This window comes from Cyprinodon variegatus, unplaced genomic scaffold (genome assembly GCF_000732505.1).
Source record: "Cyprinodon variegatus isolate N-32 unplaced genomic scaffold, C_variegatus-1.0 Scaffold369, whole genome shotgun sequence".
In the NCBI taxonomy this organism is placed as follows: Eukaryota; Metazoa; Chordata; class Actinopteri; order Cyprinodontiformes; family Cyprinodontidae; genus Cyprinodon; species Cyprinodon variegatus.
In genome coordinates this window covers 124,543-150,295 of record NW_015150822.1, presented here as the reverse complement: position 1 = coordinate 150,295, position 25,753 = coordinate 124,543, and the positions used below count along the sequence as shown (strand labels likewise).

At 37.4% G+C, this 25,753-nt stretch overlaps 1 protein-coding gene across 1 annotated transcript in view; it reads right to left on the bottom strand.

The window, feature by feature from the left end:
• Positions 1–5,215: 5,215 nt before the first annotated feature.
• The window catches only part of galnt2 (polypeptide N-acetylgalactosaminyltransferase 2), a 69,356-nt gene continuing 48,818 nt past the window's right edge, over positions 5,216–25,753 (bottom strand). The window contains exons 8-16 of the mRNA XM_015386467.1: positions 21,179–21,266; positions 21,000–21,087; positions 20,813–20,916; positions 18,673–18,799; positions 13,089–13,181; positions 10,501–10,584; positions 9,348–9,474; positions 8,248–8,367; positions 5,216–7,241 (exon numbers count right to left, since the gene is read on the bottom strand). Coding sequence (XP_015241953.1) covers positions 7,086–7,241; positions 8,248–8,367; positions 9,348–9,474; positions 10,501–10,584; positions 13,089–13,181; positions 18,673–18,799; positions 20,813–20,916; positions 21,000–21,087; positions 21,179–21,266 — 987 coding nt within the window. The 3' untranslated portion in view covers positions 5,216–7,085. The remainder of the gene's footprint in view (positions 7,242–8,247; positions 8,368–9,347; positions 9,475–10,500; positions 10,585–13,088; positions 13,182–18,672; positions 18,800–20,812; positions 20,917–20,999; positions 21,088–21,178; positions 21,267–25,753) is intronic.

The window sequence follows — 25,753 nt, the reverse complement described above, 5'->3', positions numbered from 1 at the left end:
TGGAAAAACCTTAGATATTTTTAGAGTATGGAACAACAGAGGAACCAAACTAGATTTAGCAATCTACCTAAATTGACATTCTTGATTAGAAGTGGGTTAATCATAGAAGAAAACAGATCAGAAGAAAGAATGTGACAATTGTAAGCTTAACCCTCTCAAGGCAGATGTTGCAGATTTGCAACAGCTAAATGCCACTTAGCTAATTACTCCCCATCCATATTTTAAGAGCTTTTGTTACTCAGAAGTACATCAGAAGGACTTGGTTATGAATTTGCAACAGTTTCTCTCCAGCTCACCAGATAGCACTGCTGACTCACTTTCAACATGGCTGAGTCCTTGGTGTCACTAAAACAGATTTTCTAAGCACCAATTTCATGTAAGTATCACTACCAATTTCTATTATTTTGAAATCAATACTACTTAAGATGAATCGTGAATGTGTATAGATATGACACATGCCAATTAGTAGATTTAATCTCCTTTGGGTTTTTCACCAGAGGCATCTCGATTTCAATGTTGTGGATTCGCAACGTGTGCACAAACAGGTACTACATGATTGCTACATGAATGCTACATGATTTATCTACTAGTTTGCCTATATTTTGAGCAACAGTTTAAAAGAAACTGCCTACTTAAGAGGTTTTGAGATGTCGGCAGAGAAAAAGTTTGAGAAAAAGTTTTCTGTAATTTTGTGAGAGAATTTTTTTTTTTTTTGAATTTTGTTTTGTTAATTTTTTGTTTGTGATATTCAAGTTAACACTACGGGCCACAGTTGCAAATCTGCAACATCCCAGAATTCATTGCATGTGGAGGTCTCTCTCTCAAAAAAATTCTGAATTGTATATTACTACCCCATATCAGATTTTTCTTGCAACTACAACTTAATTTGAGCCTGAAAGGGTTTTCTTTTTACATTTTAAAGAAAAACAGAAGAGGTCCTTTCTGCAAAAAGATGCTCTGGACAGAGGAGACCAAAATCTTTGTTTTTTGGTCTGAATGCAAAATTATGTTTGGAGAGTAAAAATAAGACTACGCTTTATGACCCACCCATAGCATACCTCTCCTATATGTTAAAAAATAGCAATGCTGGGAGAAAGCCAGAAAGGGTGGATGGAAAATGAAATACTGGAAGAACTGTTAAAAGCTGCAGTAGAATTGGAAATGGGTTGAAGGTCCTTCTAGCAGGACAACAGCATTGAAAACACTGAAAGATCTACAATGGTTTAGAAAATGGGTCTCAATTTTCACCCCTTGATTGCCGGTATTCTGCATGATTATATGGGTCTCTGCTACACTCTGTATCAAATATTATGTCATTAGATTGTATGTACACCAAGGTGCAGTTTAGCATTTGTTTCAGGTGTGTAGGGAAGGGGAGGCATGGAAAAGATGCACCAATCCTTTTTTTGATAAGTTTAGATAAAGTCATATTAGTTAAAGTCTAGAACTAATCACATAGAGAATGTTTCATGATTTGTTAAACAGTGTTCAGATAGATCTGGTCTGGCTGGACTTAATCGATTTTGCAAATAAGAATTTTCAAAAATCTCCAGATCTGTTTAGCAGACAGGATGCTTCTTAGGTCATACTAGCTTACTCATTTCAATAACTAAATAAGAAAACATGAATCCTTGTACTTCCATTTCACAATGAGATCAAATGTATTGTTTGTCATAAAATATATGATATGTGGAAAGGTTTGAAGTGTGTGGATACTTGAGAACGATGCTGAATTAAGGATAAGTTTCAATTCAAGTTAATCTCATGAGTCTTTTATGCAAGAATATAATGTTATTAGATCTACAATAAAATCTATTAAAAAGCTTTACAAATATGGGTATCATACTTGATGGAAGGTGATTTATGTCACTTTATAGTTTTCACATTTTAAGATCAAATTAAACTCTTAGTTGAACAATATTCCTTCTTATTACACTACAACCTTATAGTTCATATAAAAATAATGCAAATGACCCCATAAACAGCTTTAGCTTTACAGAGCTACTGCTGACATTTGTCCAGAGGATTTGTAAAAAATATTTATAACCAAAAATAACAACATTTAGTTTGAATATATAAATGTTTTATTTAAGTTAATCGGTTCTCCTCATTGAAAGTTGAATCTCTGCAGTTTCTATAAAACAGGGAACGGTTAGAAGCCGTACAGTCCGACAACAAAACTGAGAACTGCTGTCAAGTACATTGTGTGTATATATGTACAAACTGTACATACACGGCTGTATGTATATACAAAATATACACTTTTACACGTGTGAACCCCCACCCCCCCACGAGTCAAGCAATCTTAGTACTGTCATCACCAGGATCAACAACAAAAGCACATTGTTCACAGATTGCTGCATCTGCCATCTCTGGTAAATAAACCTTTAACAGTGTCTTGTCTCTTATGCATGTTCACTTGCAGAAAACAGACATCTGAACATTTCTGAGCAGGACGTCTTGGGAGTTTTTGACAGGGAAATTGAAAGTTTGGAAATTTAAAACTGATCACACTGATGCAAGAAAAGCTTCTTAAAAAACAGAAGAAAAATTGTTGAAGAATAAGAATGCATGGAAAGAACAAAGAAAGGAGCCCATGTGAGATGTAAAAAGAAAAAAAATGGCTCAGTTGATCTTCTATTACATGGAGAGATAAAAGGAACACGTTCTCAAAGAAAATATGTCAAAAAATAAAAAAAGATCCATAGCTGACATGAGTTCAGCAGCTAAGGGTGGCCTGTCTGTAATGTTCAACCATTACAAGAGAGACACCAATCTGCAAAGCTGATAAAACCAACAAGCATCTAACACAAAATCAGAAAGGGGCTTTGGCACATTGTGCTAAAGATGTAAACATTTATTGATCTGACCCACATGAGGAGCTGTCACTTGTAATGTCTCCTTGATAAGACTTGATTTAAAAGAAAATAAAATAACAAATATTTCATCATAAGACTGGCTGGAAAGATTAACGTGAACTTGTAGACAGAACCGTCCCATTTCATTGAGTTGTTCTCTTTCTGATGCACCAGCTGTTTGGCAATAGAGGGAGCTGTGGATCTTTAAATAAATCCTTAGTTTTTACACCTAAAGTTGATGTAAATCTAATCATGACCGGATAACTGTAGGATACTGAGGAACAGCCAATCTGTGCATATGAAACATTTCTGCATTGACTGGCATTGATTTAAAACTTTGATTAATCCAGAAAATGTTGGAGGAGAAAAGAAAACTTTCAGTCAGGATATCGTTGGAATCCATCAAGGAGAGGATGTGCTTCAAATTTCAAATGTCAGAGGTGGAAAAAAGAAGTTTATTTTTCTTAGAACCGGGCTGTTCTGGGAATTTCCTAAACTAAAAAGAAGATAACAGTACAAGAAAAGGGAAACAGCAGCAAACTTTACATGAAAACAATGCTGGTTTTTAACACAATATTAGACCAGGAGAAAACTTTAACCCTGCTGGTCCCTGGATGTCATGTTTGGACGACATTCGATTTGTGCAGATTGGGGCTTTTAATTTAAATTTTTATTTTATAATTGAAATACTGGGAGGAGGACATAAACAACAAGCAACATTTTGGGATTTAAAAAAAGAACTAATTTCTAAAAGTGACTTCACAGGTTGATTATGACAAGAATGAAGAATTACATTCATACAAAAAAAAAGAAAAATAAGATAGAACATATTTCTATGGCAACCATTAAACCCCACTCCCTCCCCTAAAACCTAAGAAGTCAAAATGCTAAATTCTCGTTTTAAATCACTCTTGATTTTAGCAACAAATCCACCTTAAACACAGAAAACCCATTTTCGGTGCCATTAAAAAATAATAATAAAAAAAAAAAAAACCGGAAGGAAATTATTATGAGCATATATTTTGGAGCAAAATCTAAAGAAAGCATTTTTTTGTCCATTTGGAGATAAAAGAAGGAACCTAAAGGGTGTGAACAGAGATTTTTTTCCAAACAGGTAGGAAAATGCATGTGGTCAGTCTGCAAGTCTTGGACTGGCTTTTTAATCAGAGGCTGTGGACCTAGTCCTCGTCAAATCAAGTACTCTCTTTAATAAAACAGTTGCAAACACGGGGCAAGATGAACACAAAGTCAAAGGAAGACAAACACTGTGGAAGGTAAGCAGTATCAGACAACACTCCAGATGTTGTCCTTGTCTAAAGGATGCTTAGAAAAATGCAGCAAACAGGAACCCTTGTTGAAAAGGGTAGAAGAAATGGGAATATTTTAGATTTTCACCGTAAAGTTTTGTCCACATTCTAGATTATTTGCTACTTGTTTAGAGCAGCAATCTAATAAATTAATTTGAGCAATTTTGCAGAGAGGGATGGACAAAACATCCTCCCATGAACTCTGAGCAGCTTTCCTGTCCATTCTGAAATAAAATTTCCTCTCAACATCCTAACCCCTCACCAATGACTCTGAGACAGGAGAAAATGGTGCGAATAACATTTTAATTACCTTTAGATGTTAAATGGCAATCTTAATACATTGCAGTTTAAGTTTTGAATGTAAGAATGTGGAATTCTTATGTGGAAGGAAATGTGGACCCCCTCACACCCCCACCATGGACTGTTCTCTGAGAAGAGGCTTTGCAGCAATTAATGCAGCTCCAGTAGATTCTGCAACACCTTTTCCACACTGCCATCAAACAGCTGTTGAAAAAACTCTAAATCAAGTCACAAATCGAGCCTCTGCATCACACTGATAACATCATACCTAATAGAACTCAAATCAAATGTTTTCTACTGCATTCTTTGCACCATATCTATTTATTTTTGCAGTGCTCTGAATTTCCATCAATGTGTTTTTGCACCAAGTCTCTCCCACCATGTTTACTTCTGATCACTGCTGCACTTTATGAATAGAAATGTTCATTTCCCTGCTAAGCTGCTGCTCATTCACTGTCTGAAAGCTGTCTTAAGTCTAAACGCTGTATTAGATGCAGTTGAATTTACCAATGATCGCCTCCATTAGACCTAGTTTCCCCTAAAAACTTCAAGACATACTTCAGGACGAGCTTTGAAGAGAAACTCAGCAGCAAATATGATGCATGGAGGACAGCAGGAGCCACAATCACTGCAAAAACAGAGCATCAAATTACCAGATGGAAAAATAAAAGTCCTAAAATGGTCTGAATCAGAAAATCTGTTGCTTTAGATAAGGGGAAAAAAGGGCTACTATGTTGGTTTGTGATAAGAAGACGCTTCCTATTTTCAGCATGGTCAGCTTAAACAGAGCAGCCCTGCTCTGTTTTATCAAAAAGATCCGCTAACCCCCGCAGGAGCTGAGACTACAATCATTAGCACCCTGATTCCTGGAGCTTCAAACCAGTGCACAGATGCTGTGTCTCACTGCTGACTGAGGCGACAAGGTGCTGATGGATGCACTCAGGGAAATAAGCACCTCTGATGCCTTTGTACATGATAGAAATAAAAAACATAAACTAAATATTTTAATTAGTTTACAGTATATCTATCACATTAGGCATCAGACGCAAGCAGGCAGAGCTGAAGGTAAACGTCTTCAAAAACAACAGAAGTCCTCCTCCTTTCTTCTACTGAAGCACTTAATGATTACGGTTTCAAAAGCATTCAAAGATCCGAATCACTTCATTCTTACACTGAAAAAAAGATGCCTAAAAGAAATCTTTTTCCAGCTGTTTCATGTAGAAAGAAGTGTTCCCCTTCTCCCACCTGTTGCTGCACACTGTTGATCAGCTGGCTGTTGTTTTTTTCCTGTTTGAAAAAAATGAAGTAAAAAGAAATGGATGTTTTAAATAACAGAAAGTCCAGATGTGAAAACTTATCTGTGCAAAACATCAAATATTCAGCACCTTTACTTTAAAGTTCCAATTCAATGTACCCAGTGTTCCTTCTTTAGTTTGGCCTAACCTCAATAAAATGACCAATAAATAAACTGTTTGTATTTGTTACTCTGACTTAGTGTGATATTTCTGCACCAGTGAAAATAACTGCTACGCTTCTGTTTTCAGTTCAAGTAATTAGATCATTAAGAAAATACCCTAACGTTGACATTCACTGCTAAAATATTTGGTGAAAAGGTGATCATACCGAGAGACTCATGTCTAAAAACCAGTGAGAAGACCTGAACAGAAACAGACAGATGAACCAAAGCGCTCCACAGAGAGCAGTCAGAAAACAGCCACAGTATTTATGGAAAAAAACTCTTTTAATAGCTCCTCTGGTCTCTCTGAAACTTAAAACACACTCTTCTTTCGTATTTGGTTCCATTCAACAGTAAACTAAAGAAAAGACTCATGAGGTTTTGTTTTCCTGTGCAGTTTTTTAAAAAACTGTGAAAAAGTCTGGACGTCGCAGCAGCCAGTGCTTCATCCTTGAAGACCTTTGAGATGCGCTTCATCATGCTTTGCTTCAGGCGGCCCCCTCTACGAGGAGGTAAAGACGCTTCCAAGGACAATGGGTTGGAAATGAGAGACAAGGAAAGTAAAATACAGAGTTTTTCTCTCCTCTTTTCAATTCTGTAAACAAGTGAGAGTAAACCAGAGGAACGGCTCGAGGAGTCGAGTCCACGTTATCCTTCCCAGGACCCAACATCCACAAAATACCCCAAAACGAAGCCTCCACCTTCTGTTACATGAATCACGAATCAGGAAAAAAGCTCCAGCAGCTTTCAGAAGAGATTCAACAGAAAGAAAGAATAAGAAAAGGAAAACAGTTCACCAAAGAATTTAGTTTGTTTTCAACCAGCATTTAAAGAAGGAAAATGAGTCCCGCCGTCTCTGGAGCCTTGGATGACCGAAGACCGAGGTATGTCGTTGGAAACAAAAGACTCTTCTATACTCATCATCCATCTGCTGCGTAGAGTCAGTGTCCGCTTTATTCCATTATGGTCTACAAGCCCTCCCCCACTGGGCCTGGCTCAACAATTCAGGGAGAGGGGGGGTGAGAGGTGGGGGGGAGGGGTGTAGAGACAGAACCGGCTGCATCTCTGCAAAAGACGAGGACTACTCCAGTCCATCCCTCTCCTCCAGTCTTTAACTTATCCGTCTGTGTCTCAGTCAGATATCCAGGGGCTCAGCAGCGCCCCCTATGATTGTAAATTCAGGGTGAACTTCCACTGCTGGCTTAGGCTCGGTCCACAGACCTCCACTGTCAGCCCGCCCATCCTGGCGCTCCGGCTGTCCAAGCAGAGGTTGCTGCCCACATGACGAAGCTTTGAATTGGACTCGATCTGCTCCCATTTCTGCCAAAAAAATTTTAAAAGGGCATTACAGATGGCCGCTACCTGTGGATGGCTTTATTTCTCCATCAGGCTAAAACTAGAGCTGTGCATACACTGGATAAAAGAATCAATCATTTTATTAACCAAACGTTTATCTTTTCAACAAAAGATGTTTACAGATAAACAGGCATTATAATCAATTTGGGAAAAGCTAAGAAAATGATGCCAGGGTTTTTCGGCTTCTCCCATTTAACCTCATTTCAGTGGAGGTAAAGCTGTGTATGCATAAGGCATTATTACATTATTGGAATACAAAAATCTGTTTGCTTTATGGTACAATTTTCAGGTGTCTAAAGGTGCAACATTATTCTATTAAAACTATTATATGCATATTAAAAGCATAAGAACGTCCAGTTAAGGAGACCGGTTATCTTGTTCTGAGGTTTAAGATTTCTTCCAAAATGTTCTGAAAGACTGAAAAGACTTAAAAGATGCAGGTTTAAACTGAAAATTGTTTAATTACACAGTGAAAGACGTGCTGTACAGGCATTAGCTGAAACCCACTCAGAGAGGAAGAAGCAATTTATCGAAAAGTAACATAAAAAGGCCGTTTATAGCAAATGCACTCAGGGATAAAAATCATAATGTTTGGAGAGAAATCCTGTGGTCTCGTTAAACTAAAATGATCATTGTTACAGTTAAAGCGTGAAAGTCTGAGGAAAGCTTTGTTAAACTGCAAAGTCTGAGTCAGGTGGTTTAATGTTTCAGTGTGTTTAGCTGCAGGGGGAAACAGCATCTCAGAGACGTCAGCCTGGAAGCTAAAGCTTGGGTGGAAATTAACCCTTAGCATACAGCTAATTCAGCTACAAAGGGTTTTTTTGGAGGCCAAGATCTCAGCCTCATTGAATAATTTGTGTTCAGAGCTGAACTGGTGAGTGTGAACAAAGAGAACCAGGATTCACTACAGTCAGAAGCTTCTGGAAGGACACTGAAAACATTTGATCCCAGTCATTCTGTTTAACTGTACCTGTCTGCTGTCGTTCTCTCGACATCCTTGCAGCTTGATGAGGGAGCCGGCCGTCCGGTCCACCACAGTCAGACACAGGTCCATGTGTTTAACAGACTTGTCTTTGGTTAGGGCCCACTCCTTAGAAATAAAGGAAAAAAGGATGCAAAAATTAATGTTCAAGGCAGGTAATAAAAGGGATTTTATGTAGATGGTGGGTAAAAATATCCAGATATGATGCTCAGTTTATTTATTTCTTTTCTTTATGACCTAATGTCTTTACAGATTAACTATGCTTTGGTTAAAGGATTCAGGAGACAAGGTTAGCTAGATCAGCCTGCTTCCATTACCCTAATTAAAATACTGACTGTTTTTTTTTTGTAATTCAGGGAGAAACATGTACAAGGAGCTAATAGCCAGCGGGGCATAGGAAGAAAAGCCGCCCATAGCTCAGCTCAATATTAGGAGATCTGCAGAAATAGACCAGTTAAAAGGCATATTGCACAATATCACATTAAACAGTTTTCCATTCATTGAAGGGTTGAATTTCTCTAAGGCAATTATAAAAAAAACAAAAACAACAATTGTATAACCTGTCTGCTTGTTGTTTCAAATGCTTAGCAAGGTGGAGGAAAGTTTATTCCATCAGCTTAAGGAGGTAGGGAGAAGTTATAAAGTAAACCATGCAACTCCTCCAGGCCAGTAGGTGGCAGAAATAAGCAATCCATAAATATGAAATATCAATCTTTTAGAAAACAGACCTCTGTTGAAGCATGGAAGTGAAGCATAGAGCGAAGATGATGTAAAAATTTATGTTTTTTTTTGTTTTTTTGTTGAATTAATCCTTAAGGAACCGGTCACAGCAGTTGTACCTACCTGCAGGTATTTGTTAAAGATTAGCTAGTTATTAGTTTCCAATTTCTCCTTTCACAGTTAGACATTAAAGTAAAAACAAAAGATGAAGCTCAACTTTTCTCTCCATTAAACTGGTTTGACAAGTGACAAATGAAACACCAAAACCTTAACATACACTTAGTGATTTCCTTTTTATTCTGCAAACCTATTCCCAGTTTTACTTCGAGCATCCCATTAAACAGTCCTCTGTGTCACTGAATCACTACCTGATTTCCTCCTGCGTTGTGGCATTCATAGACACCAACCACCCCGTCTGCAAAATGCCCCAGGGTGTCCAAGCAGTTTCCTCCTTGCTGCAGGGCTCCAAAGGCAATGTCCTGATGATCTGGGACCCTAGAAACGCATTCACCACATGTTAGGAGGCTGCGCCTTCATCATCATTTATTTATGATTTTACGGCTAAAAGCTATGTTTATAAAACCTACAATGTTCTTTAACCATTGTCTCTGTTTAGGTTTGTATAACAGTAACACCCACTTGAAAACTCTTTCGATTTTTCAAGGTTGTCTCATGCGTCATCTTACCAAATTAAATGTGCTTTATGGAAAATAACTTCTCTTGTTGCTTTTTTTGAAAAGCACAAGACAATACAGACATAGATTTGCTGTAGGATTTATAAAGTCTGTTAAGCAGGTGGCAGAGATCAGCAGGAACTGATGATGGATCAGCTGTGTCTCAGTTCTTTCTGGAATATTTAACTGCTACATGAATAAAATGCTAACTGCCATCACTGGGGCTATCTGCTACACCTGCATATATGTCTGAATTATAAAGCAGCAGGAAACACACATCATAGAGTGAAAAGGGGCTGAGATGAGAAAAGCAAGCCATTTCATTAAATCAGGGCAAAGCTACTGATAATCAGATCTGTTTTATACATTACATTAAATAATAAACTCAATCATGCAAGAGATGAGCTTTAAACCTACCAAAATGTAATTCTATGCTTAATTATAACTGTTGCTAATGGTTACAGAACTCAGAAAACCATAGTGGATCCAGTGACGCATGTTCATCATTAAACCTCTTATCTGAAAGTGTTTTTAAAAAATATATTTTATGAAGCATATACTTGTACATGTCTATCCAGTATTCTTGCCTTACTAATATCTAGTGCTGCAGGTCTTTGATTGACTTCCTGTGTTTCAATTATTTTTTGTTTTATTACTAATTACATGTTTTGTCTGTCGGGTTTATTTAAATATTCCGATACCTCATTTTGTTTCTGGAGTGGTAAAGGTCTGTGTTTATTATTTAAAACCTTATAAAACACATTGTGTTACATACAACCAAAGGAAAAGTGCTCTATGTTGACTAATTAATTGAAGCCGTGCTACCTGAGACTACTCGCACTCTTACCTCAGTTCTGGGTAGACGTTCTCTAGGTACCATTTGAATGGCTTACAGCTTAATCTGTTCTTCATCTCCAAGCGGCTCTGGATACTGAGACACACACAGAACACGTGCATTCAGACAATGGCAACTTGAAGTCTTCAGTGTGCTTCTAAAGTTTAATGTAATCATTGTCGTACATAGTGTAGAAAGAAGATCTGTAAAATCCATTAGGAGGAAATAACAGCTCAGACTCCCTTTATGAGTCTATAATATCAGATGCCACTGACAAAGATTTTAATGTGATTTATCTCAGAGGCACAAGGATAAGATGAAAATTAGGGCTGCTAATAACAATATAACGAACAATATTTCGCAAATTAATTAATGTGTTGATTATAGTTTCGACTAATCGATAAATAATCGAAAAACAAAAGATTCCTTAAAGAAGGCTTTTTGCGATATTAAACCAAGGGAAACAAACTTTTCCACTTAAGGCGTTCTATCTTGTCTGGATAGATCATATTGACAGAAAAAAAAAAATATTTTTTTTTTAATCTTAAATGCAAAATGTTAACATATTTCTTTCACAATTTTGAAATAATTTATGCTGTAAGTGGGTTGCTCTGTCAGCTACAGGCATGTTTTAGAGTCTAAATGCTCCAATTCATGATATATCAATTATTAAATTAGTTTATGATTATTTCAATAACGGGTCAATCATTATTAATCACATAAATTATTTCAGCCCTAATAAATATATCATATACACACATATATAAATATCTCTATATCTATATATATATATTTCTATAATTTATTTCTATATTTCTATAATTTATTTCTATATATATATATATATATATTTCTATAATTTATTTCTATATATATATATATATATATATATATATATATATATATATATATATATATATATATATATATATATATATATATATAAAAAAAATGTACTAGCATGGGACTGGGCTCCTAAAAACAAAATGTCAGTTAACTTTTAGAGGAGAGGTTGTCAGTTTCTAAAATAATGCATGAAAATGTAAATTTTTTGATTTGATAATAGAAATCTATTTTGGTTTTGTTCGGGCCTTTGAATAATAAAAAACAATGACATAAATTGAAATCTTGATTCCAGTCTCAATTTTGAGAAGCAGATCAGATCTGTTGGAGAAAGACTCTTTTAAAACCAAGACTACTTTTAAAGATAAAAATCATTTTATCTTTAAACAAACAATTCACGCTTTTAGTAGCTCCCAACTTTAAAACAATAATTATTTGTATGTTGATATCAGCCAGCTTTTCCTCTTAGGATGCATCTGCTTCAGAATGCTGCAGCTAGCCTTCTAACAGAAATATATATATATATATATATATATATATATATATATATATATATATATATATATATATATATATATATATATTTAATAATCAACTATTTTTAAGTCACTTTTTAAACAAATGTTTACTCGTTGGCTTTCAACAGTGTGAAAGTTCCATCTGTTGTAGTTTTTATGTTTTTATTTCTGTTTTTATATTATGTCTGCATATTTTATTAAGTTAGAATTACTATTACTTGTTTTTTTGTGTATGCAGCACCTAGGCCAGTGGAAGTTGTTCCTAAATGTGCCGTATAAATAAGTTTGATTTAATTTTGACCAAAGGTGGAAAAAAGACCATAGTGGAGGGCTGAAGGTTGGTTGTGTGGAGGCTGCACTAACGAATAACCACAGACCAGTCTTAAATCCTCCTGCCACATTTTTAAAGGTCATAGCTGCAACTTTTTCAACTAAACAAATATGTATTAAAAATAACACATCCACAAAACATCTAGATAGGTGCAGAATAAAAATGAATTATATTACAGACAAAAGTTTTTCAATACAGACCAAGCTACTAGGCTTGGTCTGTAAGGCAGGAAGAAGTTATACAAACTCTTCTAATAATGGCAAAATATCATGTTGAAGTGGGTCGGACATGAGCCCCTCTCCATCACCATGTGGGAGTCATTGATCCTGGTTGTTCTTGGTTTGATAAAACTGGGATATCATATTGACGGAAGGATGGATCTTTTCTACAAAAATTGAAGGCTTTGGGACTGAAGTTTGACTTTAATCCGTTGGTGTCCTGTGCATGACTGTAGAGCTATGTGGATCTACGATAAGTGAAACATACTCTTACTTACCTTGTACACATACAGTAAATGTGTCTAATACTGCTAATGTTATTTAGGTTGTTATCCCTCACTTCTTTGCAATGTAAATAACCAGCTATGTTTGTTTGTATGAGTTGTTAAATGTTCAATAGATATCCTAATAAAAACACCTCTCTCCTCGCAGTCACAGCTCTTAACAAGGGTTCCCACTCAACAATTTTTGCATTTTTTAAGGACAGATTATGCTGCAGCAACAAAATACATTAATTTCAAGACTAGTTTCTTATATTTTCCAAGGTGTCCCAATTAAAATGAAGCAAGTTGATATAATGTACTGATATACTGAGGTACTTTTTATTCCCATAAATTATTTTGCACTGAGGTGACCCAGCAGTCTATACATGCTTATTTTCAGGTGGGACTAAAGTTTGATTGAACTCACTTCCCGTAGGGCACATTTCTTGCCGAAGGGACGGCAGCATAGTAGAAGTTCTTATACTCGTCCATCCACACCTCTGCTGCTCGTCTCGTGTTCCTGAAGAAAAAAGGGCAGAGGAAAAGAGAAAAGTAAGAAATTAACAGTTAAAAATAGAGAAATCTGAGAAAGGAGAACAGTGACAAACTAAGAAGAGGCTGGAAGTAAATAATGGGGGGAGTGTTGGCCTAGTGCTTAGAGCAGTGCGCTTGTGGTCTAAGAAGGTTGCAAGTATCTGGTTCGATTCCCACAGCCTCCACTCTGGGTTCCTGAGCAAGACCCTTAACCCCACACTAGTCCCCGAACGCCACACAATGGCAGCCCACTGCTCCCAAAGGGGATGGGTTAAATGCAAAGAGTGAATTTCGCAACTTTACACTTGACATTGTAATGACAATAAAGTTGAACTCAATTTAATTTGCCAAAACAATGTCGGAATCCGTAATAAGTACAACTCTTTTGAACATTTAACCCTTAGTTTCCCTTATACAAATTGCAAAACAAGAAAACCTCTTCTTGTTGTAACTTTGTATTGTTCACCAGGTCCTTACTCTGAATTTCTGATGAGTTTTCAGAGTTCCCGTCTGATTTGATGTTAAATACTGACAGTCATCATAGTGTGGGACTTTAACATCCATGCTGACATTGAAGGTGATAGCTTTTTTTTGCAGCCTCTAATGCTATCTTAGCTTGGCTTTGTTGAAAATGTGAAAAGTACCACACATTCTCATCTTCATACCCGTAAGCACAGTGAGACTAGGGTATTGAGGCAGGTGATGAAGCAGGCTGAAGATGTTTTATCGTTATCTCCTTTTATCTCCTCTTTCTTTCATCTTTTCTCGTTTTTTCCTTTTCTTCTTTGCTGTTCCACTTACATTGCAGTGTCCATATAATCCGTAATACTCCTTTCATCAATTATAATAAAGCTGTTTATATGCATAAATCAAGCGGAACACTGTGGCAATAGCCGTACTGCTCCACTTGTGAAAGAAAAATCTGTTGGGCTCTCTTTTTGGCATCAAGACAAGTATTCTTATTGCCACATTGCCAGACAGGACACAGAAATAAAATAAAAAAAAATAAAAAAGAATCTGAACTGGGTTTAGACTGCTTTCAGCAGTTGAACTTTCAGAGTTAGTAAAACTATCGTCTTCATCTAAGCCTTCAACTTATTCCCTTTCATCTCGTCCTCCATTTTAGATGTGATTAATCTCTCCCTGTTACAGGGATATGTACCAAAAGCATTTAAGGTTGCTGTAAAAAGACTTTTACTTAAGAAACTGTCTCTTGACCCAGATGACTTGGTTAATTATAGACCTATATCCAATCTTCCTTTCTTATCTAAAATTCTTGAGAAAGTAGTTGCCAAACAAGTGTGCGATCACTTACAACATAATGAACTTTTGAAGAGTTTCAGTCTGGCTTTAGAGCTCATTATAGCACTGAAACAGCTCTGGTGAAAGTCACTAATGATATTCTCATGGCCTCAGATAATAGACTTGTATCTGTGCTTGTTCAGTTGGATCTCAGTGCTGCATTTGATACAGTTGACCATAATATTCTTTTAGAAAGACTTATTTTGTAGGAATTAAAGGAACCGCCCTAGACTGGTTTAAATCTTATCTATCAGATCAATTTTCGGTTTGTTAACGTTAATGACAGATCTTCCACATGCTCAAAGGTTATCTGTGGAGTACCACAGGGATCAGTGCTAGGACCAATTCTCTTTACTTTATACACGCTCTTAATTGGTAGAGTTATTAGACAGCATGAGATTAATTTCCACTGTTATGCTGATGATACTCAGCTATATCTGTCTATAAATCCAGATGAAGCTAACCCATTACATAGATTACAGGAATGTCAGAAAGTTAAGATGACTCTTAAATTTATGCGCCTGAATACAGACAAAACAGAAGGTATAGTATTTGGACTTTGAAAAAGAAGCTGATTAGTCAGTCTCTTCATTTGGATGGGATTAAACTGATCTCAGATACTTAACAAAAAAATCTTTATGTTTTGTTAATTTTGATCAGGACCTGTCATTTAAATCCCATTTCAGAGAGGTTTCTAGAATACCGGTATCCTTTTTTCATCTGCGGAATATTGCAAAAATAAGAAATATACTGTCCAAGGGTGATGCTGAAAAACTAGTCCATGCATTTGTTACTTCAAGGCTGGACTATTGTAATTCTTTACTATCAGGAAGTCCACAAAGTAGTTAAAATCCTTCAGCTGATCCAAAGTGCTGCAGCCAGAGTTCTGATGAAAATTAAAAAGAGAGATCATATCTCTCCTATCCTGGCTTCTCTTCATTGTCTTCCTGTTAAATCCAGAATAGAATTTAAAATCCTCCTCGCATGTAAAGCCTTAACTGGCCAAGCTCCATCTTATATCAGAGATATGATTGTTCCATATGTTCCTAACAGAGCACTTCGCTCTCAATCTGCAGGTTTACTAGTGGTTCCTAGAATTTCTAAAAGTAGAATGGGAGGCAGATCTTTTAGTTATCAGGCTCCTCTCCTGTGGAACCAACTACCAGTTTTAGTCCGTGAGGCAGACACCCTGTCTACTTTTAAGGATAGGCTTAAAACTTTCCTTTTTGATAAAGCTTACAGTTAGAGTGGCTTGGGTTATCCTGAGCTATCTCTAGTTCTGCTGCTATAGGCTTAGACTTCTGGAGGACATAGGGACCCCTTTTTTTCTCATTTTGCTTCATTCTATCTCTTTTTTCCCCACTCTGCAGAATCTGTTAGTTCAATCTCTAACGTTATGCTCTCTCTGCTTTTTCCTCATAGTAGCTTCGCCTCGTCTGTTCCCGTTTGGCTGTGACACAACCCCGGATTGAAACATCAGCTGTGATGCTGCCATCAACAAATTTGTTTATAAATATTGAAGATCAGCCTGTTTTTCAGTGTAGTCCTGTTTCTCTGACTGTGACTGGCTTGATATTCTCTCTTCATCCTCTGAGATGGGAGGTGGCTCAGAGCTTGTCTGCCTTACTGTGTGTTTCCTGGATGAGCCGCCTTTTAAAGTTGACTTTTGTATCTCTGCTTCTTTTTCTATGTCTGCTTCTGTCTCCTTGAAGCCCAGTCGGCCTCGGGAGATGGCCGCTCACACTGAACCTGTTTCTGCTGCAGGCTTCTTCAGTTAAAAGAGAGTTTTTTCTCTCCACTGTCGCTACAAGCATGCTTAGTGTGGGGGATTACCTTCTAGTCAATGAGTCGATGCAATCAACTAGTTTTGCTTAGATAGAAAAAATTGAATTAAATTGCCTGTATGATCTGGTTGAACTGTAAAGTGACTTGAGATGACGTGTTGTGAATTGGCGCTATATAAATAAACTGAATTGAATACTTCTATTCTATTCTATAATACTCTTCAAACTAAGTAGGAGATATGGCATCGTGAAAGGCCCAATGGATAGCAGCAGGGGGAAAGAAAAAACACATACAATTAGACAGAAAGAAAGAAGGATTAATTCTGGAAAATGCTTCTTTGAAATTCATATTAGACTTTTGTAAAATTACTTCAGATGTCATGTTAGTGAGGAGGAGATGCAATGCCAAATGGATTAGGTCTGTCTTTAAACCTCTAATTTTTCCATTTCCACTAATCAGTCTTATTCAGTCTAGTGATTTTCCAGATCACTAGACTGATTAAGTTTGTAGAATAAGGTTTCTATTATTAGTTAAGAATGCAGAAATTGAGCAGCCCTGTGGTAGTGCCTTAGCTCAATCAGTAATTACTGATTTAATTGATTATTGGCTCCAAGTGATTATTTTTCTAATCCACAGATAGGACAATAATCTTTATAGCTTCTGAATCCTGATAAATATCTGTATATTAAGGCTTTAAATGTGCTCTCCTGCTCACTTAATGGAAGGTTTAATCTATTAAATAATAATTTAATTTAAATGCAAACATACATTTCACATAAAAAACAATACAAACTAACAAACGAATTTAAACGGTTACAGTACCAAAATCAGCTGTAAAAGTAAGCAAAAATAGAAATTACTAGTGGACACTAATGCACATCCAATTTTGAATAGTAATGCACTTGCATACCTCTAACCCTGTGTTAAACAGGCATGCTGCTCAGTGGAAAGCACTTGCATAAAAATAAGTCATAATGTTTTAAAAAGTAAAGAATTTTAAAAGTGAAATGAAACTAAATTATTCATCATTTAGGCCTTTCAGAAGCTTAAAGTTCAAATTAGGATGATACAGAAAATAGTTTTATATTATAAATGTATTTAACATTTTTAGCAATAATATTCAGTCATGGTGTTTTTAGTTTTGATTTAAATGCCTAAACATCCTCTGCCAGCATGTGTTAAAGTCATTTTCCCCAAAAATATGATTCTACTACTGTCATTACTGACATCCAAAATAACTTCACATGTGAACAGACTCTCTCCATGGTCTGTCGTTTTACCAAAGCCTCCATAGTGGCTTTGTGAGGTCTACTCATCAGGATATAATCTGTAACAGAAAATTTTGAACTTACTGTTTCATCCCATTTACAAGCACAATATGAATTGCATCTGGTCTGAGGAGCAGCTTTGGGTGTGCTAGTAAGCTTGCATATTTTTTTAATTCTCCGTTTAGTTAACTTTTATGTACTTGCAGCAGATGTCCCTACAAACTTATTTTAGCTACTTTTTTCCACATTAAATGTGAGCCGGCCTGGCCTCAGGAAGCTGTTTGTTGCTCGGCTATGCTGGAAATGCAGCTCCCTCTGGGACAATTATGAAGAGTCCCAGAAGGAGCAGCCACAGGAACACTGTCTGGGGCCTAATTTCAAGGGCGAGATGGAGAACCACAGCCAGCTAAATGCAGATGTCTCTATTTCTGTATCAAGATAGAAGAACATACTTCTTTTGGATCCTTGGAGGAAAAAAGTAATCTTCAATCCTTCAGTTACTAAATTTGTGAGACAATGCTGTGGGAATAACCACAGGTAAAATTTATTCAGGGGATTTCTTTCTCATCTTACCAGGAGAAACCATCTGCTGTGTCGTCTGGGTACTTTTAAGAGTCATCCTGCACTGCTGTGGGGACTCTGCTGTTACCTAATTGCCACTGAAGATCCTTCAGTCGTTTCAAACTTTAACTGAAGATAATGAAGATCTGATACTAAAAATATTCAAGAAAAAACCAAAAGGATCCAAAACCATTTTAAAATGCACCCTTTATCTGCTGACTGATCCACTCAAATATTCCTAATGAGCACCCTGGTGGTTCACTGGGCTCAGTTTCAGGACCAGATAAAAAGATAAAAGCATAACTGGATATTAATTGTTACCCTTATAGCAATTATGCCACATCTCATACATCACATTTTGAAGAACTGAGGAAATCCCTCTGAGATATTGTGCAATAAAAACACCAGAATAAAAAATGGCTCCTCAATGAATGTTAATATTTTTGTTTCCCAGTGGCGCCATTAAAGGAAAACATGGAGTTTAACCAATGAAAAGTAGAGCTTCAGGAAACAGAGCACCAAATTTAACAGATTAAGCTCTAGCAGGGGAATGCGTGTTACCTTGCAAATACAGTCCCACTGCCCCCAGGAAAGGTGTAAGGGTGTTGTTTCCTGAAGACGTGGCCAACCCTGCTGCAAGGGATGATCTCCAGACTGCCTCCACACTGCCACACACGAAATGAGATCTCTGAAAAAGCAAAGACACTTGTCACATTCTGTTTACAACAAGCGGGTGGTGAGAAGAACCCAACCCAAGTAAACAAACCGAATCTGCTACAACCTCTAAATAGTTGAAGGGAGTTTAATAATTAGCAGTTTGCTCTGACATTCTCTGGGTTTGAATGAAAATGAGCAAATGAGTGAGCGAGGGGGCTGGACTGTCAATCCAGCTCTGAATCACTGCGGCTCCCAGAGAGCGCCGTCAATCGCTCTGTCATTCTGCTCTCATTCGCAGAGTAAATCCAAAATACAGGCAACAGGGAGACAAAGCTGCAGCTATAGCCCTCCACTATTTGCAAATGATCTGCATTGTGTAGAGAAGTTAGTTTCACTCAGCATTTCAGCATTGTTATTATCAGAGCATTGTCATTTTCTAACCTGCGAATATAATCACTGACAGACGTTGGCTATATTGTGGCTTGGGCAAGAAAATGCAGACGGATTATTGACAGGTCATGAGACAGAAGCAGAGAGCTTCATCTGTAAGCGGAGTGGGAGCTCCATGAGGGGGAAGTAATCAGTGGGAGCCAAAACAGCAGAGAGATTACAGCTGGGCTGCAGTTTAGGGCATAAAACTCCACTAAACGTTAACACAACACATTAACGGAGCATTATTATGCTTTTCACAGAACAGCATGAAACCTAATATAAATAAATGAAATTGCATCAAACTGTGCTGAATTTAAATAAAGGGAAATAATTTACCCTAAAACAACATTTCAGAGGAAAACCTGCAGAAAATGCAGCTTATTTATGTCCTTGGAGAAACTTTCCAGGAACCATTAAATAAATGAATTATTATACTTTCCATACAGGGGATTCAGTTTAATTTTAGTGTTATATTTGAATGCAGATTATTTTCATAATCCAGTTTTATTATTTGGAAACTGAATGAAGAATTTAATTAAGCTAAATAGAAACTGAATAGAAGCCCCAATGTATGAGACCTGTAAATGTAAACCTCAGTTTCAGTTCAGTTTCATGGTTTTATAGTGTCAATTCACTGCTCATTTCCTCTTATAAACAGTCTGTGTACATCAATGCAGTTCACTTTTTCTTTCAAAACAAACACGAAAAAAACAGAAAAGAGATAAATTGTGATTAGGTGATTGTGATTTAGGTTTTGTTTTGTATTGCAGTAAAACGAAAATTTGTTAAAAAAAAAAAAAAATGAGTGTCTCGTGGCTGACTTTTGATGATCATATTCTTTACCAGCAACCTGTATCTCTCCGCCCTGTATACGCAATGTGTTGTACACTAGTCCAAAGCAACATAAAATGTACTTTGCTTCACATGAAACCTTATATTCAGATTTTGTTTTGTACGAGGATAAAACACAGAAAATTCCCAAAAGTTTGAGACTAATCATGCTGATGGGCAGTTTGCCGAAGCCAGACGTTTCAACCTGATCACCATGGCAACTGTTGGATGCAAACTCTCGGCTATTCAAATTCATCCAGCTTGCAAAAATCATACCGTTAGGGGACTGAAGCGGAGTGGGTGAAAATGAAGCTTGATGGGCAGAATTGAGGCTCCTTCAGTCCTGCAGTGAGAATCTGCTTCATTTCCCTTTGCTACATCGTCTGCTCTTAATGTTTTATTGTATATATACAAAAATACTGTTTTTTTTTCATGTGTGGTTTCAAACAAAAAAATGATGGCCTGAATATAAACTGACCTTAAGTCTAATAGAGAGACAGACTCAATAAAGACAGGGCAGCTAATTTTCCCAATGAGGATTTTTTTCTCTATAGAGGTCTTAAGCAGGACTCTAGAGAACCCGACTGCATACTTTTAGATGTGCTTGTTGAAAGCAGACACATCTTAAAGGTAAAGGACATCAGACCTCAAGGAAGCCTGGTTTGCACAATATAAACGGTATCATTTAATGTCCTAAATTTGGAAAATAAGAAATCAATGCAGTTTTATTTCAGGATTTCATTTTCTTTGGTGACATCTGCATTTCCTCAAAGTGACATACCCAGGTTTTCTCCTCCCCAGACATCCATCATCATGTCGTACTTTCCCAGACGCTCAAAATACTCCTTATCCATGACAAACAGACCTCCAGCAATCATCGGCGTCCTACAGGTGCAGCGAGCAGAGAGATCAGGTGGATGTTCTGGAGTGGCAAACAGGTTAAATTCAGGAATGCGAGCATGACTCACTTGATGGGGGCGATGGGGTTGCCTTGTCTGGCTCGTCTCTGCTCCAGGGTCATATAGTCCCATTTAAAGACCAAATTCCAGTCAAAGCCTAACAACAGACCCAGAGACATAACAGTTACCACTTGCCCCTGAGTCGTTATTAGACAATACAAACTGCAAGATGTGAGAATTGAAAGGACCTCCTTTCAGATCAGCTGAGGCTCCCACATACTGAAAGTTGTCCATGTTGATGACGTCAATGATAGGAGAAACTACTCTCGTCTTATCCTAAAAAAACAGAGACAGACAAATATTTATTTTTCTTTCATGGCAGCCAAACCACATTTGTAACAACAGGCAATCTGGTTCATAGGTAAATATTTGCAACAAATCATATTAAAAGAATCTCATGATGGAAAGGGGTAAAATAAATATTCCCATTTGAACCACCGAGTCACTTGTCTATGTTGTGGATTGCCTTTATTTCTTTCTTGGAGCTTAAAGGAATAGTACACGCAAAACATGATTAGCCTTCATTTTCTACTCACCCCCATGCTGAACAACACCCTGGAGTACTTTTTTGATATCTCAAATGCATCTGGAGATCTGGGAGGCTTCTTGCTGTCTGCTGACATTCAAATAATGGAGGTCTATGGTGCCCGAGACAGAAAGGTCCATAAAAGTCCACAAAAAACATGTCAATATTCCTCCATACTGCTCGTCCAATGTATTCCAAGTGTCCTGAGTGGGTAGCGTCCATAATTTACTCGAAACGAAGTCATTTAGAATGTTTTTAGAGCATAAACAGTAGTGTATAGGATTTCCTAAAAAACAAAGCTAACGGTTTATTTCATACTTTTCCCTTTAAGAATAAAGTATCCATTGAAACTTAGAATGAGGCTGTAAAATTATTTCATTTTGGCTTCTGAGAAACTGAGCAACTTCTGATAAGTTTCAGGTTTTAATCAGTTTAGATCAGAAGTCCTCCAGCTTATTGGAGCCTCCATAACAGCTCTTAATAGTGCCTTAAAATGATAAAGAATCAACTAAAGGTTATGCATACAGTATATTAGCAAATAACATTCTAAGAATCTTTGATCCATTCTAAGAATATCCAGACCCCTTTAAATTTTTAATTCTTTGTTTCATTGCAGCCATTTGCTAAAATCAATAAAGTAAATTTAATTTCTCATTAATGTACGCTCTTTTTCTTTTTAAGGCACTAGTGGCTCGTTTTTCTGACATTAAGCTGAAAGGAAAGGGGGGTATGAGTGAGGGGGAGAGAAATGCGGCAAAGGACCACAGGCTTGATTGAAACCCGGGTCAGTGCATGGGTCGTGCTCACTAACCACTGCACTAACAGGTGCACGCCCTCAGCACCCCATCTTGACAGAAAAAACAGAAATGTAGACATTTTTGCAAATTTATAACAAAACAAAAAAATGAAATATCAAATGGTCATAATTATTCATTTGATTAAACTGATTGGACTGGATTAGGAAAGGCACACACCTGTCTATATAAGACCTTACAGCTCACAGTGCATGTCAGAGATAAAGAGATTCATGAGTTTGAAGGAACTGCCCAAGGAGCTCAGAGACAGAACTGTGGCAAGGCACAGATCTGGCCAAGGTTACAAAATTATTTCTGAAGCACTCAAGGTTCCTAAGAGCACAGTGGCCTCCATAATCCTTTAATAGAAGAAGATTGGGACGACCAGAACTGTTCCTAGACCTGGCTGTCCAGCCAAACTTAGCAATCATGGGAGAAGAGCCCAAACAAGAACCTAAAGATCACTGTAAAGAAGAACCCAAGAGAGGTAACAAAAAAAGAACCCAAAGATCACTGTGACTGAGATCCAGAGATGCCGAAGGGAGATGGGGGAAAGTTACACAAAGACAACTATCACTGCAGCTCTACACCAGTCGGGGCTTTACGGCAGAGCGGCCTGACGGAAGCCTCTCCTCAGTGCAAGACCTTTAAAAACCTGCATAGTTTGCAAAAAAAAATATTACTTCTCTGGTCTAATGAGTCCAAGATCGAACTTTTTGGCGTTAATTCTAAGCGCTATGTGTGGAGAAAACCAGGCACTGCTCCTCACCTGCCCAATACAATCTCAACAGTCAAACATGGCGGTGGCAGTATCATGCTATGGGGGTGTTTTTCAGCTGCAGGTACAGGATGACTGGCTGAAATTAAACGAAAGATGAATGCAGCCAAATACAGAGATATCCTGGAAGAAAACCTCTTCCAGAGTGCTCAGGACCTCAGACTGGGCTGAAGGGTCACCTTCCAACAAGACAATGACCCCAAGTAAACAGCTAAAATAAAAAAGAAGTGGCTTGGGAACAACTCTGTGACCATTCTTGACTGGCCTAGCCAGAGCCCTGACCTAAACACAATGGAGCATCTCTGGAGAAACCTGAAAATGGCTGTCCACCAATGCTCACCATCCAACCTGACCCAACTGGAGAGGATCTGTAAGGAAGATGGTAGAGGATCACAAAACCCAGGTGTGAAAAACTTAATGCATCTTCCCCAAGAATCCCAAGTGCAAGGAAACAAAGAGTGAAAAATTTAAAGGGGTCTGAATACTTTCCATACCCACTGTATTTGAATTTAACTAAAATACAAATTAACTGTCTTTAAATAATATGGCTTTGGATCTCATATAATAAAAGTAGCAAAATGTGTTTCATTGGGCTGCTCAGAAGAACAGTGGGTAGCACTGCTGGCATGCAGCAAGAAGGTTCCAGGTTCGATTCCCAAACCGGGGTCTTTCTGCATGAAGTTTGCATGTTCTCCCTGTCCATGCCTGGGTTCTCTCCAGGTACTCCAGCTTCCTCCCAAAAACATGACTGTTAGGTTAATTGGCTTCTCCAAATTTTCCTTAGGTGTGAGTGTGTGCATGAATGGTTGTTTGTCCTCTTTCTCTCTGTGTAGCCTTGTGATGGACTGACGACCTATCCAGGGTGGACCCTGCCTCTCGCCCGTAGACAGCTGGAGATAGGCGCCCGAATCCCTCGCGACCCAGCTTGGGATAAGCGTGCGGGAAAATGGATGGATGGTTTCATTTAAAGGTCATCTAGTATTTGCAGTTCTCAATGGCGGCGAAAAATGGCTCCTTGGATTTGAAAGGTTGCTGACGTTTGGCTCAGATAATTCCTCTTAGTTACTCTCTATATTTGTTTTTCTTTACTTTTCCTTAACTTTAGTTAAATAGACATACATTTATGTCTTGATGCTATGCTAGGAGTGATTAAATCTTCAATCAAGCTTTAATTGTCTGTTAAATTCTGAGATACATGGATAAATCTGTTCATCCCTACATGGAAAGTTCAAGAACCCATTAATTTTTAATAATAAAATGTGAAAATAGCCTGAAATCAACATAAAGTCATCAGAAATCAGGTTTAAACTATTAGGAAAAGCTTTTGTGTAAATGTTACAGGACAAATTTTAAGGATATATATATTTTAGAGAAATCGTTTCTAAAACAAGAAAAAACGATTTTTTTCTTTCTTTAACAACAGCTGAAGGAAACATTTAGGACTGCTGTGTTTTTTAGTTCTTTTATTTATCATTTCTATCACCAAGATGCTGACTTCATAGATCAGGGCCAAAAAAAAAATCAAAAGCTTATTTGACATTATTAATTATTTGGAAGTAAAAGTTTTTAAACAAATAAAGACAAGGGGAAAAGATGTTGAAAACAAAAATGCATGTCTATTATTCCATTTATAAAACAATAAGAAAATCCATTCATAAAGAGATTTTCAACATCAATCGTCTGAAGCAGCATGAAAGGAAACTGGCTAAAACAAAAGCATCAAACTGCATCCGTTATTAAGAACAAAGAACAAAACTGTTCTGGTTTTATACACAAACAAACGTCGTTTCAACACAGACTCAGAGGAGAACCCCGGTTAGCCAAACCATCAGCTGTCAAACCGGGCTGGATATGATTAATATTTAGAGATAGTTTAATTTTAGTTCGGCTCCATTTATGCGTCTGTCAGTACCACAGGGCCTCTCGTTTTCAGCTGACAACTGATTTGCAAACGTTGCAATAAATAGGTGTGCAGGATAATGGAGAAAAGCTTCAGTTGGAGAAAACTACATTGAATGTGTGCGGAAAAAAAACTGTGTGTACCTCTCTCCTTTTCCATCGGCATGGAGATTTAACATCTAGATCTCAAAAGTCTATGTCAGGTAGAACATGATGTTTAAAAACACTAGAAAACGGTGTGAGGCAGATATTAACATTGAACTGTTGTTGCTCCACACCGGTGCTGTTAGCAGCCCTGCTGCATCATTGGTCTCCTTTAGCTGTCTGTCTTTCTCTTGCCCTGTGATGGACCATCTGTACCCCACCTCCCACCCAATAGCTGCTGGAGACAGACTCCTGCCTCTGCATTGTCTAAACCGCCCTCCATTAAAAGGATAAGGGAGTTTACCCTGTGGATGGATGGATGGATAAATCCAAAACTAACACTGCAATCTGTCCGGTCCAGAGAGAGACCATCCAACAGGCTGAGTATCTTTTTGGCATTTATGGCTCTTAGAAAATATTAGCTAACAATAACTGGATGCCAGCTAGTCTATTAAAATATAAATATTGCACACACTAATATTGCAATGACTATACATTCTTGATAAATAGTGCAGCCCTAATGGAAGGTATTAACACTCTTATGAGAACAGAAAGGCAAAGAGCCAGTGCCATTAAAGCACAACAGACAAAGAGACTGGAGACAACAAAACAAAACACTTTG